Source organism: Neltuma alba, unplaced genomic scaffold (assembly GCF_004799145.2).
Source record: "Neltuma alba isolate B1F8T4 unplaced genomic scaffold, ASM479914v2 tig00013593_pilon, whole genome shotgun sequence".
In the NCBI taxonomy this organism is placed as follows: domain Eukaryota; kingdom Viridiplantae; phylum Streptophyta; class Magnoliopsida; order Fabales; family Fabaceae; genus Neltuma; species Neltuma alba.
This window is the reverse complement of record NW_021637790.1, coordinates 1-18842: the sequence shown is the minus strand read 5'-3', so window position 1 is coordinate 18842 and position 18842 is coordinate 1. Positions and strand designations below refer to the sequence as shown.

Sequence of the window (18842 nt, the reverse complement as noted above, 5' to 3'; positions counted from 1 at the left end):
TTTATTAAATTTGTAGTATAAATGTACTATTTTATGATTCATTTATTACAGTCTAGATAATTATTTTTTTAAAATGAGTATATAATAAATATAGATAAAATTAAAAAGTTGTTATATTTTAATTGAAAGTTAATATAGTTTAAAAATTTTATTAATATGTGTAAAATATATTAAAAATGTTTTATAAATAAGATTAAAGAATAACAAATACGAATAGAGTGTCGTGCGCGTTAACTTACGGAAAGAATGACACATGATAGGTGAGAAATGAGCTGGGCCGATAATATGTCACGTGCACGCACATGCAGGAGACGATTAGATGAATGCATGTGCGTTTTTCTTCCGTGGGCCTCCTCATTTAATAAAATTATATTGCCTCATTCGATTCTTAACATAAAGAGACGTTTGATTTTTATCTAATTTTAAATATAAAATATTAATCTATCTTTTTTTATATATATATTTATTTATTTTAAAATAATTTTTATAATAATAACAATTCTAATCAATACACTTGATTAATAATGATATTTTGCTGAAAACAACATCTGTTTATTATAAATAACCAACATAACTAATTTTTTTAATTTACTCAAATTAGTTTACTAATTGAGGATATGGGGTAAAATGATTGTAATTTGATGAAAGGCCAAAAGCGGACGGATTTCAATGAATTATGCAATCTCCTAAGAATCTTAAATGCACGTGGCGTAGAAAATTAAACCGACATTCACGGACTACTGCGAATTAATATTTGATAATTGATGATTAAAGCAAAGTAACAGAAATGAAAAGGAAGAAAAGAATTAAACCGAGGTGCTCCCGGGCCGGGTGATAAGAAGGTGGGTGCGTGTGGTCGAAATGACGCGATTGATTGATGTGCAAATATGAATAAAACAAGCAGGATGAGACGTGGGATTAGATGCTGCGTCATCCACGTCCCCGGCTTCCAAATGAAGTTTAGAAGGGAATAAGGAACCCAACCAAAGAGATTAGGCTAAATCAGTTCATACATTATCTTAAACAAGTTATTATTTTCCGGATGAATACAAAGATGCTTGGCGGGGTTAAAAACTAAGCATTCACGGCTCGACATTGGTCCGTGTATGCATATATGCTCTGCTCTTATATTTGTACCGATTTTTTAATAAATGAAAAGAATAAAAATGCATCGCCCAACGTGGTTCCACGTTAGCTGGAATTCTTATCCTGTAATGTCTTTGTCGATTCCGTAATCCCCTAAAACAAACACACTGCTTACGCGTCATTGCTCTCTGCTTCTTTCCCAACTTAACGTTGCCTTCTTTGTTTTTAACTAACTCCGCCCTACGTTTTCATTTTGTCCCTTCTTTACTCACTCCGTTCATTGCCGTAATGACCCGGTTTCAATCCATTGAAGTTATAAATAACTGCCCACCATTATCATCATCTAATTAATCATTCTTTCCCAAAAACAAAGTACAAGTGAAAAAAAATATTTTGAACGATTAATTAAAAGCTCTTATTAATTGTTGTGAGAACGATAAAATAAATATAAATTTTACCTAAAAGGGGAAAAAAGTAGAAATCGCGGAATGTGGATTTATAACTGCAACACGCATTTCCGTCCTTCTCCGGGTGCAACTGCCAACTGGGCCATCAACTAACGATCCAGGGGGTCCAATGATAGCTAGACACATGTCCTGCGTTGATTGCTCCGGCCTTCTCCACCAAACCAAGCCATCATCTTTTATTTTTCCTGGGCGTGCTTCGGGGGGCGCTCATTTCTGCGTCGTCTTCATCGTCGCTCACATCTTTCTCTGCATATTCCTTCGTACCGTTCTGTTCATGTGTGTGTGTATGGGCTGTGTCCTTATACTTCTCTCTCTATATAATTGAGGCTTGCTTCATACACACACACATTCATACGTTTAATTTCGAGGAATTGCAGTTCATATTTTCTTCCTTGCTGTTCCCCCTTCTCTGAATCCCTACCTCTAATTCCAACCGGTCATGGCGAGTGGGCTCACGGGCGCTGATTCCAATGGGGTTTCAGGTTCTCGCGCCAATCCTGAGAAGCTCATTATCGATACTGACCCTGGCATCGGTAAGTTTGGATATTTTGGGCTCTGCTTGCATGCCTTTTGGGTCCTCTGAATAAAGTTAAAAAGCATAAGTAGTTTGCCTGATGATCTGATTGTTGCTGCATGCTCTCTCTCTCTTTTTTTTCTCCTCCTTTTCGTATGATTTTCCGGCTGCTCTCCATCCTGTTAATTTGATTATTGTATAATTTTCCGCCCGGCGAGTTGTTCGCCTGACAATCTGATGGCTGGCATGGCTTTCGGCGACTTAATTTTCTTTTCATCTGTCATTGAACTGAGAAATTCATTGCAAGTTTTGAAATGTTTAATATCGTAAAGCTCACGCTCGCACAGGCACCCTCACATATCTCAATCATGTTCCTTCACATCAAATGTTTGACTAGGCAAAAAGGCCAATCATATTTTTTCTCTTCAATTTTGTATAAGTGTACTTTCTTGCATTTATTTATGTTTTAAATTTGACCATCTATCCCCCTAACTTCTGCAGATCATATGCAAAGTAGAACACTTCTATTTTAATTTTTCTTCAAGTGTAAAACCGAAAAAGTTTATTGAAAATGCATTTAATCGGATACTTTGGAGATTCCTAAGCGGGCGTCTAAGAGAATAATCTATCTAGTTATTCACTCTATTTGCTGTTGAGAGGACGTATTTGATGGCAACTGCACTTGTTGTACCTGGAATCATTGAGATTGTTATAGTTTGCAAAATTACATTTTCTATCAAAGGAAGCGATGCTAAGTCAATTATAATTGTTGGTTATTGTCCGTCCTTGAGAAATTTAGTATCTTGTTATCAAATTTAGGCACAGCCTAACTTGATTTGAACAACCATGTTATGGCTTTCTTGTGGTGCATTATTTAAGTTCCAGTTAATCTGTGGTGCAATATTTAAGTTCCAGCTAATTTGTCATACTCATAGGAGATATTCAATCCATGGAATTACTTCAAGTCACTAACTCAAGTGGTTGAATAGTGGTTGTGGTTTTCTTGCACACTTCTTTATGAATGTTGCGTTTTACTGTGAATGTCATTTTCATGAGTTAATGTTTTTGTTATGGTAAAACCATAGATGATAGCATGACAATCTTGATGGCGTTTCAAACACCTGAGGTGGAGGTCCTGGGCTTGACAACAACATTTGGTAATGTTTCTACCGAAGATGCCACTCGCAATTCGTTGCTTTTGGTATGTGTTTATTTTTCAAATTCTAATCAACTTTGGCTGTGACTTTATGTTACAAAAGACTGTGTCTTTCATGTTCTTAGAACATGTTCATGATCAGTTTGTCTTTTTGTTGTGCAAAAGGATAGTGTGAGATTGCAGGCTGTCAAAATGTTCCAGTGGCAGAGGGCAGCCATGAGCCATTGAAGGTAGTTATTTAATATGCACCTTTGAAGTTGACTTGAGTGTCTCAACTCAGTTAGGTTATTTTTAAATGTTGGCCTAAAAGGTACTTGTGCCCTTAAACTATTCTCATTGGAACACTGGATATCCTAACCTAAACTATGAAGGGGTGCACTGTTACCCCCAAAACTCTTAAAAAAAAAAAAAATGCTATGTTGCCCTTCCTGTTAAGAGATAGTAGACGTCCGTTAAGCATAGATTTGTATGTGGTCCCCACAATACAGAGTTAATGGATGCTTGCTCCTTTTTAATGGTAGGAGCGACATTGCAACATTTTTTTAAATTTGAGAGTAACATTGCACCACTTGATAATTTAGAATACCCAATGCTCCTGCCAGTATAATTTAAAGGCGAAAATGCTGTTCAACCCTTTAAATATTTACCTTACACTGCTTGCCAAGCCTCATCTTTCGTCCACATGGCACTGTACATGACTTTACATGTTTTAAATAATGGTTTTATGTTCTTTTTCTTTTGTTTTTGCTTCATCTTTCGAGTCTCAAGTATGCTTTATTCTTTGAAAGGGTGGAATTCCACGAGTTGCTGACTTTATTCATGGCTCTGATGGACTTGGAAACATATCCCTACCCCATCCAACAGCTAAGAAAATAGATAAAAGTGCTTCGGAGTTTTTGGTGGAGAAGGTTTCTGAATACCCTGGTGAAGTGTCTGTGTTAGCACTTGGACCACTTACAAATTTAGCCTTGGTAAGCGCTACCATGCTTTCTTGTTATTCATGGTCATGGTCAATCATCCCTTCTTTTTTTTTAATTTGCATTTGCATACGCATATGTTCTGATAGTTTAATCTTCGTGATTAGGCCATCAGAAGAGATTCTTCTTTTGCTAGAAAGGTGAAGAGAGTGGTTATACTCGGTGGTGCTTTCTTTGCCTTGGGGAATGTAAATCCAGCTGCAGAAGCAAATGTAAGTGGTGGTTTCATGCCTTTGATTTTGACAGGAGACAGATAAGGACTAAGGGGCTTCAGGATTTTCCTTTAAGTTCTGGAAGAATTATATGTTTTAAAGTTAAAATGGTCAAAAGCGAAAACAACCTCCACTTTGGAAGAGAAAATCACACTTTCATTTTCCCTTTTTTTGGTTTTCAAAATCAAGAACATGCTTCACAACAGGCTCTAGACTACAAAGAAAATATTTTCTGCGAAGTTTGTAATCGTTGCAGTATATAGGTCATGTGTTACGTTATGCTTCATGATCAGATTTAATATTCAGTTGGTCCTATTGACTTCATTTCTTTTTATTTTGCAGATCTACGGAGACCCAGAAGCAGCAGATATTGTGTTTACTTCTGGCGCCAATATTGTTGTTGTTGGAATAAATATTACAACCCAAGTGATATTAACTGGTGGGATTGCAATTTCTTGTTTTCTCTAATTTCTAGGATACTTCTATTGGTCGATTGGGTTTGCTGTAATTGTGAGGTACTGAATATTGTCTTTTGATTTCAGATGCTGACCTCCTTCAATTGAAAAGTTCCGGAGGAAAGCATGCACAACTCATAAGTGAGATGTGCAAATTTTACCGGGATTGGCACGTTAAATCTGATGGTGTCTATGGTAATACGACATGCTATTTTGAAGTCTAAAATCACTCTGTTTTAAAGCATTTTTCTTTAATTGTTTACTTCGCTGTCAACTTGCCTTTGGAATGATATGATATCTGCTCTCAGGAATTTTCCTTCACGACCCTGTCAGTTTCGTAGCACTTGTTTGTCCAGAGCTTTTTACTTACAAGCGAGGGGTAGTGAGGGTAGAGACACAAGGCCTCTGTATCGGGCATACGCTAATGGACCAAGGGTTAAAGAAGTAAGTCCAAACAATGGATTTTTTTCTTTTTGCCTACCCAAAGAATGGATTGATATGCTGCTTCACTTTAGTTTTGGTGCTTCATGTTTAATTAATGTTCAGTGCATTGTGGTTTTCATTTCATATAGATGGAATTCGACCAATCCATGGACGGGGTTTTCCCCTGTTTCGGTTGCTTGGACGGTGGATGTCGATGGGGTCATTAAGCACGTCAAGGAGACATTAATGAAACCCTGAAGTTCAGACATCTTTTCTTCGACAGATGTCAATAATAGGGGCATAGTTGAGCACCCTCCTCACTTGGAAGTTGGAAATGTTATCAAACCGAATATTATCTTTATTGCACTCAATTTCAACCTTGACATAGGCAATCGAGGGTTCTTTGTCGATATCATTCTCCGATCCTGGCAGATCATGCTTCAATCTCATGTATTGTCGAAATGTTGCCTCTTCATACGGCTTTACTTTTACTAGAGTGAGCAGTCATTCTTTTCCTTTTTATAATATTTAAATTTCAGTCTCAACGCTTATTACCTCGCATTAATCCTTGACTTTTAGCGAACGCGAATTCCTCTCAAGTTCTCACTTTTTCGCTAACTCCTAATTTCCTCCTTCTCTGTTCTGGCGTTCCAATCGGCCTAGAGAAATCGGGTGTTCAGAATAAGTAAACTTCCATCATTAAGGTAGTTGATGTTCACTTAATTCCCAGTAGTCGCTTTTATTCTAATTTTGCGCCATTGTTTTTGAAAACAGAGATAGTAAAGTGACCGAACGTGAATAACCAAGTTGATGCCACTATTTCATTGTGGGTTTGAGTTTAGATAACCAAAGTACTCCCTTCATTCTTTATTATAAGAGACATTTGATGCTTATAGCATGTTCCCATATATAAAAGACACTTAAAAGTTGTCTCTATTTTTTTGTATTGATTTCCTATTTTACCTCTATTTATTTTGTTTCCAACTCATACTCTCTCTCCCACTTCTCTTTCTTTTAATAATTTAATTGTTCTTTTCATACTCTCTTTCCTTATTAATGGGGCATTGTTGAAAAAACATTATACTTTTTACATATTAATTGTCCTCAACTAATTTTAATTATTTTTTTTATTAATGTAATTTGGTTATTTATCTCTTATAATAAGAAACGGAGAGAGTATTAAAGTCGTGTGGTAGCATACGCCCCAACTGTGCAGCTAATGATGCTGACAGAGTGTACATAATAGTTCAGACTTCGGAGGGATTCAATAGATGTGTTTTATTTACTTTGTAGGTTTGATTTGGTTAACGTTGAAAGTGGGGAAATGAAAGTAAACTCGGCAAAATAATATTTTTATTTTCCTCTCAATAGTTCTTTAGTCCAACCTATACAGGAGTCACTAAGTGGATACAATTCGTCACAACACTTCAACTCAACAATTCACGACACAGGCAGTGGCAATCAGAACCAATGCATTAAATAATCTTTGACAGATTTGTTAGTTGTGTTATGCAAGTAATAGCCCCGACCAAATGGACGTGATGTTTCATTGCCCATGAGCTGCAATAATTTGCAGCCTCACTCTGATGACCATCTCCATAATTAACCGTTTCTCTGCCATGCCATTTCATCATCAACTTTTGCTGTCCAGATAGACAAGAGAAGAATATGGATTCGCTGTGCGAGCAATTTCATCTTAATGAAAGCTTCTGGCTCTAAAGCATAGATAGATGCCCCTTCTATTTTTCTTTTTTTTGTGGTCAAAAGATAGATGCCCCTTCAGCTAAGAAGTTATTAATAAACTCGCTTGTCTTCAATTACGGAGATATTGCCATATCACTCACAGGTGATTCGAAGATTCTTGCTTCAATCAGAAGATGTCATCCGCATACATCAGTTTTATTATGCTAGTTATTAGCAAAGGCCCAGAGTGGCATGGAATGTTGCGCCGGCTAGTCTACGGTGGCTTTGAGTGGGTTTGCTTTTCTCTCTCTTGAAACTCGCGCACGCGTGATCTGCTGTTTCCTGGCCTCCGATGATCGGAAGAAAAGGGAAAAGATTGAATCTCGCCCAGCCCGTATCATAGAGAGCCACCCACGAGTCTGGAAAGAAACGTGCAGAAGAGGCAACTCAAGAGAACCAGCCATGACGGCCGGTGTTCATAACCATGAACATCCTCAAGCCGCTACCCTCAGCAAACATCATACTGTGACTCACTAGCTACTTGTATACAATGGGTCCAGCATGGAAATCGACGACCTACTTTCTGATGAGAAAGAGATTTTGTGGGAAATGCCCGAGGCCTCTGAGGAAATCAAGAAACTCAAAGGACTCCACCCTGAAGTCCCAATGACGCCACAGGAACGTCGCCTTAGTTCTCACGGTCTTGGGAAAAGAATATGACCTTTACGTAAGCAAAACAACACACACATATATATTATTTAATCAATCCAGATTATATATGTATATGATACTTGAAAGAGTTACAGCAGAAAACTTATAAATACTTTTTATCATTAGCTCAATTAATTTGATGTAGAACTTAATCTGAATGATAAAGAGTTGTGAATCCAAGAACACCGTTGGAGAAAACAATACAGAGAATTTTCAGCTGGTAATTGGGCACAATGATGGCAAGTGGAATGTAGCCGTCACCAGTGGGAAACCTCAGAGAGTGAGCAGAGAGGAGATTAGGATTTCGCTCTAGATTCAAGATATCGTATGCTATTTTTCACCATCAGAAAATTAACTTTAATTAACTGAACCAATTACCCACTTTGAACTGGGCTTAAAATGACTATGGACAACACTCAGGATATTTATTAAATATCCTCATAATATCTAAATAGTTATAATAATAATAAATATATCACATTTTATACTCTGATTGACCTTCTTCAGCAACTTGGGGGGTTCTTAGATTTTGAATTTATTGACACACCCAACAATACTTTGTTGTTCGCTTGACAGCCATAAAACAATGGAAGGCTCACTCTCCACTTAAGGTCCTCTGATATTATTCGTTGATCGAGTTTCTTCATACCCAAATGTTTTAGCCAGGCACGCCCATATGATGGTGGACACCAGACACAGTCTTCCTGCCGGTGCTGACTCCCGGCTGCACCCCCTCCATTTTGCCCGTTAGGCCTTGCATGGCTGATAGTCTTTTTGTTTCTCTAGTGCAAAAATAAAAAGTAGTATTATACCAGTTATTGTTAAGTGTAGGAGTATTTAATTTAATGTGGCAATTTACCAAAGGATTACCCGAGCCTAAAAAAATTACCAAGGAACTAAATGAAATATCAACTAACGAAGCAGAATCAAAACGTCCCAGTTATAAATCGCTTTTTAAAAAGAATGACTATATTTATAAGTTTCTTGGTAGGATGTTAATTATATATTTCTATGATTGTCTGTATTTAAAATTTCATGCAATTCTCTTTTTTTTCACTTATGGAAATATAATTTATGATTCCAATAGTAAATTTGAAAAAAATTGTTTTTAAAAAATAAATTTAATGACTTGCTACCTTTGCTTGCAGTGAAGTGGGTGAAGGTGATCTCATTAAGTATTGGAGTAGTCAATACTATTTTTATAATTAAAACGTGATCCAAAAGAGTTAATGAAAAAAATGTACTTGTAATGGCATCATTCCTTATCATTATTTCTAATTCAAAAAAACCAAAAACCTGAATTTTATATTACAATGAAGGGTCTCAAAATATCTCCCCGCCATTTAGTTCGCCCTTAAAAGCTCATGAATGATAATTTAATTCGTATCAGTTATCACATTCTTAGCCGTTAATAGGAAAAACAACACAGACACGCACACCCCAGTTTTCTCGCGTCTTCATTATTATTATATCATTCAATTATATTTGCATAGTCGTAATTAATTTTTTTTATGCAAGACCGAACCTTAAAAAATTTTGAAAAATGGGATCTTAGGCACTCGTATACGTATTCACAAACAATTTTTTAGTAATAAAACTTTTCTGATCAATTCATATCTTTGTGTTAGTTTGAAGGAAGGAGTGGGTGATCGTGGTATAAATCAAGCTCGCATTTACTCCCTCATCGGCCATTTCGGCAGGACCAACCCCGCATTAATTATGCCTTCCCAAGCCAACGCTAGATTCTGTGCTAATTCGTCGCTTTTTCTAGGTAACCTACAATCTGACATTCCCTGATTCTCCTCATTGCTTCTTCATGGATCGTCATTGCTCGACAGGAACACGGAACCGATTTCAAGACTCATCATTTTGATTAGCATTTATACTTATCCAAATTTAAAGTTTTTAATTAATTATTTTTAAGTAGAAAAAATTATTTTTTGAAAGAATAATAGTTAAGAGATTATCTCTATTTTAGATTCTATACATATTAAAATAACTATTTTAAATAAATAAAAATAAAAAAATTAAATATGAACTGTCTAAATAAAATATGAATAATTTAGATCTGATGAACTTAAAAGTGACGAGCACCGAAACTAATACTACAGGAACATACACAGCACCAGATGAAGCACCTTCACCGTGAAAGGAAAAACTTGAATCAAATAGGAACCAGGTGGAAAGCCAAAAGCAATCTCATTTAATAAAGCAGTTAAACCAACTCTTTCCCATTTTTATTTATAGGTCATCCCCTTCAAGCACTCGACACTTACCTACTTCACTGAGAGATCCATTTCAACTCCCTCCTATATCTTTACCCACTCCACCAACCATGGATAGGTTTCTCCCTCCATTTCTCGCTTACGAAACCCCTATAAAAACAGACAGAAGGCAAGAAATTAAGAATCGTAAGAAGAATTCCATTAGTTTCCGACAAGTTAGCCAGTAGACATGGCTTGTGGGTGTTCTTCAACCGTAATGGCAGAGAAGATATCTTGGTACTGTGCTCTGTTTCTGGCAGTCATGCTGGTATTGAGCTGCTGCGAGTCAGGAACAAGCGAGTTCGGGAATATTGAGGTGATACCGGAGAATGTGATGAAGAAGGGGTGTGATGAGATATATGTGGTTCGTGTGGGAGAGACACTTCAAACCATAAGTGAGAAGTGTGGGGATCCTTATATAGTCGAAGAGAATCCTCACATTCATGACCCAGATGATGTTTTCCCAGGATTAGTCATCAAGATCAGTCCTTTCAGCAACCGATGAGATAACAGAGCAGAGTAGTCTCGATCGTTATTTCCCACCGGAGAATGTTACATGAAGCTGTACGAGGTAACATGGCTGTACTTGCGTTTGTACGTAGGTTGGAGTACTTTTTATGTAAATAACTGCAGATGGTTGATGAGAAGTGAAGCTGAGCTGCGAGAATTGAGTACATCCCATTTCTCGCGAAACATATCAATATCATGTGTAATTCCAGAACTTAGGACTGTGTAGATTTGTTTGGTTTCTTGTTTTTTACGTTTGGGACGTCTCTGTGAAATATGGTCCTTTTGCAAGTTTTATACTTTGCAGCGTGCATATGTCAATGCAGAGCTAGCTTATTCTTTTAGCAGGGATTGAAAAGATAAAATAAAATAGCAGGCCGCGCCAAAAAACAAACCAGTAAAAAATAGAATATCCACAAAAAGAAGCTTAAAATTATTAAATTTCAACCAAATTTGATAACAGTATTTTAATAAGTTTTTAAAATATTAGATTTGAAAATAACAACACATTTTTTAGAAATTCTTTATTTAAATTTAGTATTCTCCCCACAAACGAAAGGATGAGACAAAAGAAAACTCGAAACGGGCAAAACATTATTTGTTTACCGATAAATGATAATTTCTTAGTGGGCAACTAATCTGTTGCAACGGTTATATCGTTCACATAAATATGCATAAAATTCAGTTGTCGTCGGCCATGGTTTTTCAGTATTGACTTGAATTGCAATTCCTGTGGCCTTTCAAATAAAACATCTCTTAAAAGTTTTGTTTGGTGTTTAATATAGTAAGACACAACAGTACAAAATTTAGGGAAGCAGTATTTGTAAATTATTTTTAAAAATATTCACGTACCTGATTCACTCGTTGGTGGCATGTTTGAGTTTAAATTTCACAAATAGAAATTAACAGTTTTAATTACTTATGAATGATAATAGCAACTTTTAAAGAAATCAAAGCATTTAATTAATTTTAACTGCTTTTTTAATGCCTATGATCCAATTAAAAATATTTTTACAATTAAATAGGACACGTGAGAGTATTTAAAAAAAGATTGATAGTTAACCAGCTTGAAATCACTAGTATCATGTTGCTCTAATAAGCATATGTCGGCGGGGAAAAGAGAAGGGAAGCAGGAGGGGACTGGGAAGAACCATGTCTGTGTAATACTCCCTCCGTTTTTTATTATAAGGTTTATTTTTTTAAATAGGTTTGTCTTTTTTATAAGATTCTTTTTGAGTTTATTTGAACATTTAATGTATTATTATCTATTTTATTTCTAGTTTAATACATTTAATATATTCTCTTTCTTTATTTATCTCACTGTTATTCCCTCACATCTACCCATTTATATTTAGGGGTATATTTGAAAAAAAATTATATTTACTACATATTAATTGCTTTTAACTAATTTTAATTATTTTCTTAAACAGCATAATTTAGTTAAAAAGATATTATAATAAGCGACGAAATAGTAATGGAGTGGGAAAAATTTTATTGCTACAATAATTTAAGTAGGTGGGAGTTGTGGCCTTAAAAAAGTAGACATAACATGTAGTTGGGAGTTGAAACACGAAACTTGAAAAGTCTCCAAATATAGGAGTATACTCCGCGAGGTTATTATACCAGTGAAATTTAATTCTTGAAAACGTTGACTCAAAATATAGCGTGAAATTCCGGAATATGGATCTTTTGCCTCTAACGAAAATGAAAATAGCCAAACGCCATTTTCATCGCTGAGAAAGTTCAAAGAAGCCGGATGTAATTTCCTAAATTACATTATACTCTTTATGTTTCTTAATATAAGAGTTAATTTAAAATTTATTTTGATCATAAATATAAGACCACAATCCACTTTGTTTCTCATATTTTTTTAAGGTAGTCCTAATATGCACATATTAAAGGTTTTATTAAATGATAATTCTAACTGATACACATTATTAGTAAAAGTATTTTAGTAAAGACAACATCTATTACTGTAAATAACTAATTTAAATAATTTTTTTAATCTACTCAAATTAGTTAATTAATTCTTATATTAAATATCTGGGATAGTATAAGAATAAGCTTATTAAAAACATGACGATAGACATTAAAAGCTTTTTATGCAGAGACTATGAATCCTCAAAATTGAGTGAAGACTAGAGAGCTAGTTGCAGAATATAATCTCACATATGCATGAGTGGAATGGGGATCTAGACAATCTTATAGATAATCCTAGTACTCTGCCATCATTAACTCGTCGGTTAAATTAAACTAACACACTTTTATCTACACTAATCATTTTTAAGAATATCTAACCCAAAACAATAAACCCAGTTTTTTTTGCCAACAAAATAATAAAACTACTTAAACTGGCAACTTCCCCACCTGATTATAAATTATCCAGTCAGAATTCCACTCAAGGAGCTTAGCAACTCCAACGCATGAGGTGTCTAACCAACCCCTTATCGGTATGCCTCTCAGCCGTGGGACTCAGCATGTTAATTACCACGTGTATTAAGTAGGAATGGTTGACACATTATATTACTCGTCTATTCTATTTATAAGTCACTTTCAACATATTTCATACAGATCAATAAAAACTTTAAACTTCATTAACTCTCAAGTTCAACAATTTTTTAACTTTATCCCTATTTAATATATATTACATTAATATAAACAAAATCAATACAATAATAAATGAAGGGTAAAATTATATATCAATACAAAAAAAATTCTTTCAATAATCTATAAATAGGATAAAAAATATTTTATTTCCCGTAAATAGGACGAGTGGAGTATTTTTTTTTTTATTGCAATAACTAGACACTGATTACTGTTTAACAGCCCTTGTCTAATAAAAACCAATCATAGTGGTCAAGAAAACAGATGGCTAGTCTTCCCCGTAATAAATGTCTGCTTTTTTGTTCATCCTTGCCCAAGGACTATCCCCGCCCGCTTACAGGGAAAACAATAGGACAAATTTGGTATTAGGACCACGTAGTTTGGGATCAGGATGTTAAATTTCTTAAATACTGTATATAAGGATCAGCTCCATTAAATAGATTACCTTTAAACGTGAATTTTCAAAATTATTTTTAAAAAGACTTGTGACTTGACATGAAAGAAGAGGGAAAGTGGGATCCAAGCCTATCCAATCGATCATATGCCACATCACTCTTATTTTTAATTTAAATATTTTCCTAATTTAAGATGTAATGGAATTTACAACAAGTGAGAACCGATTACATTGTGTGATATGTGACACTTACTTTTTGATTCTAATAATTTATTTATTATTCAAAGTATAGTGAGATCCATATCAAAACAAATTAAAATTTGCGTGATTTTCCCTAACTTACAGGTAATCTTTTTTGGGTATTACCTCTTGTATTAATTATAAAATCTTATCTATAAATTATAAATAAGGTCTTATAATTAGAATTTAAGGTATTATTTTATAAATATTATTTCTCATTTTTCATATTACTTCCATTCTCCTTCCAAATTGAAAAGTTCCAGACATTTGTCTCCTATTAAAATTTTGTGAGTCTTTTCTTGTTCTATAATTAATCTTTCTTGTTTTATGTTATGAATATTATAAGTACGGTGTCCATTTTTTTTCTTCCCTTTCAACTTTATGAACTCCCACTGTTTCTATAAGGCATTATTTTTTCACCTACTAAATTTCTCTCCTTCATATTAAAAAAACTTTATTAAATAACAATCAACTAATTATATAATACGAGTCTTTTAAATCGATTTGCGTCCTTTAAAAATATCATTTTGTTCTATTCAGAGACAAACAAAAAAAATTCCCTACTTTATTTTCTTTATTGGCTCATTTCATAACATTTTAGAAACATTCTTCTTTATTTTTCATGTCTTTCTCGTCTTCAAAATATTTTGAGGTTTTTGTTTTGTCATTACATGCAGCGTCCTAGATGCTTGCCTCCACAGAAAAAAAACCCGCAAGATATTTAAACATGGGCATTTTTGTTAATTAATTTTTCTGAAGGAATTATCATTAAGAAATAATTAAGATCCTTACGCAATATTTTTTTAAAAAAATGTATGTACATTTGAAATGATTTTTCCTTTATTTAAAAAAAATGACGGTGATTTTGGGTCTTTGTCGTCTTCCGGCTTTATATATTCAGGCAATTCCTGATTCATCATTCCCGGGGCTCTCGTACCTCCTCACTCTAGCGACTCCGCCTTTCCCTTCTGCTCAAAGCCGTTTTCTCCTTCGCGGTCAAAAGCCTTCCCAATTCCTGCTTCACCCATGGCCTCACACTCACAGCACAAGCACCCATGGTTTCTCCTCTCCGTTTTCCTTATCCTGCTTCTCTCAGGTTTATACCCACTCTTCTTATTCTCTCTTCTCTCCTCCTTTTTAGTTTTGTAGTTTTCTCCACTAATCCAAAGTTCACATTTTTTAACCTTGATCAGTGTTCTGACAATACTGTTATCACAGAACAATGGATTATGCAACCGGAGGCTCGTCTCCATACTCGCCACCTTAAATTTTCGCCAAAGAAACTGTTCGTTTTTGGCGACTCTTACGCGGACACCGGAAACATCCGAAGAGGAGTATCTAAGGTCTGGAAAGAGCCTTATGGAACTACCTTTCCGGGCAAACCAGCCGGTCGGTTCTCCGACGGAAGAGTCATCACCGACTACATCGGTATGTGTGCGCTTGCTTTTTTCGTTTCTCTATATTTCTTCTTTCACTTTCTATCCGACGTTCTTTAGTTCTCTCTTTTGCCTGAAAAACTATTCATTACTCGACTGATTCAACTTTCCTTTTTTTTTTTTTCCTTTTTTTCCTTTTGCCTGCTGCTTCATAATGGTGTCCCATCTGTATTCTACACTATCTTTCTCTGGCCACTTGGAATTATTTGTTCAACAGCATGGTGCCATGGTGTGGCCTTTACTTTCTTGCGTGTGACAGCATGCTTTGGCCACTTTTCTCTTTATTAATACTATTAATCATTGCTTTTAGCACTCCCTGTGGTTTTTTGGTCCTCGTTGCTACATTTCGTGTTCCAAGAAATTGCACTATTACACAAGGGGGGAAGGGGGTCAATTCTCCTTGTATACTGTCTCGCTTGCAAGGAATTCTAACGTGCTTTTGGTATATTTTTATTTTGGGAGAATGACAATTTTAAGCATTTCAATGGCAGAAACACAACTCTCAATTTGTAACTATTCCTATTTATAATTGTATGAATCTATAGTTATAATATTTTGGGACTTCAAAATGTCTTTTTTTTTCCCCTTATCCCCATAAACTTTTTAATGGATCTGTACGCATACTGTTTTTTCCCAGTAAAAGTTATCAAAGACTGTCCTCCTTACTGGTTTATCAATCATTACAATCACAGACGAAGAAACAGAATCATCTATGCCTCAGATTAACCAACATCAATCAGATGGTCTTATGTAGTTTTCTGAGTTATTAACGAACTCATGCTGATAATTGGTGCAGCCAAGTATCTGAAATTGAAATCGCCATTGCCTTACGGAATGCTAAAAGAACATCCACATCATGTCAAATATGGGATAAACTTTGCTTTTGGTGGAACCGGTGTTTTCAATACCTTAGTTCCAGGGCCAAACATGACCACCCAGATCGAACAATTTGAAAGCCTCATCAATTACAATGTATTCAACAAATCCGACCTTGCCGACTCCGTTGCCCTCGTCTCCCTCGCCGGGAATGATTACAGTAACTTCTTGGCCACCTATGGCTCCATCAATGTAAGTATTAATTGTATGAATTATATATTTAAATATTAGAGTTTGATCTTTTCAGCTAGCTGGGTTTAGTATCATCCATTATTCAATACATGCAAGACCCGTTTTTCTCCAATTTCCATTGTTATATCAATATGCTTAGTTACTTCGCCTCAAATGTGGGTTTAATTTCTCTTTTCCTCGCAATATATGAAGATGAAGTTACGAAGCCGGTTAAGCTTAATCTGAGGTTACACTGATGGTTCTCTGCTTTCTCGTTGAATGTACATTCATATATATATATATCAGGGCATATCGTCTTTTGTTGGGCTAGTGGTGAATCAGACGGCTGTCAATATACTACGGATTCATAAGTTGGGAGTAAAGAAAATTGCATTGACTTCCCTACCACCTCTTGGATGCGTTCCTGAGATCACAGCCTCATCCTCATACAGAGCATGCAACGATACTTATAACATACTCGTCTCGATTCATAACAGCTGCTTACTGGATGCAGTAGAGAAGTTGAACGGAGAAAGCAAGAAGAATTCAAGCTTCGTGATGCTTAACCTTTACGAGAGTTTCTTGTCAGTACTGAATGACACCAAAAGACAAAATAGCATAGGATGGAGAAGACGTTTAGGCCATGTTGCGCTGGAGTGAGCAGTGAGTATTCGTGTGGGAGTGTGGACGACAAGCAGGTCAAGAAGTATAGGGTTTGCCAGGATCCCAGAGCATCTTTCTTCTGGGACACGGTTCATCCCACACAAGCTGGCTGGCATGCCGTCTATAACAGACTGCGAAACACCTCTGATCTTCGACAGCTTCACTACTGAACGAGGTTTATGTCGGTAGCCAGCTTGTGTCGGCCGTTTTTTAGGGGTATTTAATGAATTGCGGTTGGGTAATGGAACTGGTTTTGGTTTTACGGGTGATTTGCCTGTCATGCTTCATGTGCTGAACTTATGTAATGTGAAATCTAGTTCGCGGCAATTATGGATCAGACGATTGATTCGCATTCAGAGAGGGAAACGGATTCTCAGCTCGTCATCAGTCATCCGGATGATGCTCCTGCTTTGCAGGAAAATTTCAACCGTCCACTAATCTGACGCATACCATTGCGGCTTGCGCTGTATACCTAGAAAAATAGAAACGTGATATGTCATGATCGCAGTATTGAATTGGTGCGGCAATTTCTTTAAAATTATTTGATATAAATTCTAGTTAAGAGAGATGTTTTCAAGATTCTCAGGACATATTTTTAATCAAATTAAATAATAAATAATTAAATTATTGTATTTTAAAAATGACTAGGCCTACAAAACTAATGTTTTATTTAAAGAACTCAAAAGGTTGGCAAAAATTTAAAAAAAAAACTCAAGTCAAATCAAATTCGACCAATGTTTTAAAATATTAATCGTTTTATCCGTGACTGACCCGGCTAGCGGGTTTAGTCTTCCAATATCATCTTCATTTGCATAAAGAATCAACAAAAGAAGCATTAAGCTCCAAATAACAATAATAGCGCATATGTTGCAAGTCCTTAACTGGTTTTAAAGGTCGCCGCTTTATATTATGGATTTGATGCGCTGTTTTGCAATTTTCAAGATTTCTATTTCCCTCCACAATCGCCTCATCATAGCCAAGCTGACCGAAGCATTTTATTCGCTTTATTAAATTAGTTGCCCAAGTCTAAATAATTACCCAATTTCTCCCCAAAAGTAGCCTCAAACTCCAATTCTGCAGCTGCCTCAGGTGAATGCAGTTGCATCGCTCGTCTTCATCGCTCATGGACTCACCCAACTACCACTTGTCCCTCCTCTCTCTCCTCCTTATTGTGTTCATCTCCGTCTCGGTCTCAGGTACCCACAGCCCTCCCTCTTCTGTGGCCTTTTTTTTTTTTTTTTTAATCTGTATTTATTGATCATCAATTATTCTACACATAGCTGCAAGGGCTCGGATCATTTTCTTTCCTATATCATTTAAATCACAGAGCAAACTCAAACTGCTGGACAGAACGAGCAAGAGAAACACCACAGGCATGTCTTTCGCCCAACCAGTCTATTCGTTTTCGGGGATTCATATGCCGATACCGGCAATACCAGGAAAGGGAACTCAACTGCCTGGAAAGTCCCATACGGAACAACCTTTCCGGGCAAACCCGCCGGTCGATTCTCCGACGGCCGAGTCCTGACCGACTACGTTGGTACCTACTTGACGTGAATGTCTCTATTTTTCACTTGCCTGTCCCATTATACAGTAGTGTGTGTGGGACGAAATAATTAAAGGAGAATATGGGTGGACGCAGCTAGGTACTTGGGGATGAAGGCGCCGGTGGCCTACAGAATGAGGAAGATGATGATGGAGAAGAATACGGAGAAAGGAATGAACTTTGCTTTTGGGGTGCGGGAGTGTTCGATACAGATAATGGAGCGCCAAATGTTTCCACTCAGATTGATTACTTGGAGCAGCTAATGAAACATAAAGTGTTCACCAGCGCCGACCTCACCAACTCGATGGCCCTCGTCTCCCTCGCTGGAAATGATTATGCCCATTACGTGGCCACTAATGGCTCCTTTCAGGTATTTATATCTTCTCTCTACGCCTCTCCATCCTATATTTATTCTTTCCAGATAAGGATTTCTTTGCTTTAATTTCCTCCTCACCTC

The 18842-nt window shown here is 36.1% G+C and overlaps 2 protein-coding genes and 2 pseudogenes across 3 annotated transcripts; all 4 read left to right on the top strand.

The window, feature by feature from the left end:
- Positions 1 to 1764: 1764 nt before the first annotated feature.
- LOC114738463 (uridine nucleosidase 1) lies at positions 1765 to 5870 on the top strand. 2 transcript variants are annotated; one of them, XM_028926521.1, is made up of 9 exons: positions 1765 to 2086; positions 3153 to 3268; positions 3394 to 3453; positions 4012 to 4194; positions 4308 to 4412; positions 4755 to 4851; positions 4955 to 5062; positions 5176 to 5311; positions 5440 to 5870. In XM_028926521.1, exons 1-9 carry the CDS (start codon positions 1993 to 1995, stop codon positions 5546 to 5548), a joined length of 1008 nt encoding a protein of 335 aa, XP_028782354.1. In that variant the 5' UTR covers positions 1765 to 1992; the 3' UTR covers positions 5549 to 5870. The 2 variants fall into 2 exon arrangements, with proteins under 2 accessions (XP_028782354.1, XP_028782355.1); XM_028926522.1 differs by lacking the exon at positions 5440 to 5870 and having other exon boundaries at positions 5201 to 5253.
- Positions 5871 to 10085: 4215 nt separating this feature from the next.
- On the top strand, positions 10086 to 10799 carry LOC114738466 (uncharacterized). Its single transcript, XM_028926525.1, has one exon. The coding sequence runs from the start codon at positions 10139 to 10141 to the stop codon at positions 10451 to 10453; it is 315 nt and encodes a 104-aa protein (XP_028782358.1). The 5' UTR covers positions 10086 to 10138; the 3' UTR covers positions 10454 to 10799.
- Positions 10800 to 14625: 3826 nt separating this feature from the next.
- On the top strand, positions 14626 to 17231 carry LOC114738465 (GDSL esterase/lipase At5g03610-like; annotated as a pseudogene).
- A 659-nt stretch (positions 17232 to 17890) lies between these two features.
- On the top strand, positions 17891 to 18827 carry LOC114738462 (GDSL esterase/lipase At5g03610-like; annotated as a pseudogene).
- The last annotated feature ends 15 nt before the right edge of the window (positions 18828 to 18842 follow it).

Bases quoted from the DNA above. Each gene is read 5' to 3' on its own strand.
- LOC114738466 (XM_028926525.1), top strand. From the start codon at position 10,139: ATGGCTTGTGGGTGTTCTTCAACCGTAATGGCAGAGAAGATATCTTGG.
- LOC114738463 (XM_028926521.1), top strand. From the start codon at position 1,993: ATGGCGAGTGGGCTCACGGGCGCTGATTCCAATGGGGTTTCAGGTTCT. The intron at 3,269-3,393 runs GTATGTGTTTAT...GCAAAAGGATAG, and splicing joins CTCGCAATTCGTTGCTTTTG to TGTGAGATTGCAGGCTGTCA. The intron at 5,063-5,175 runs GTAATACGACAT...ATCTGCTCTCAG, and splicing joins TAAATCTGATGGTGTCTATG to GAATTTTCCTTCACGACCCT.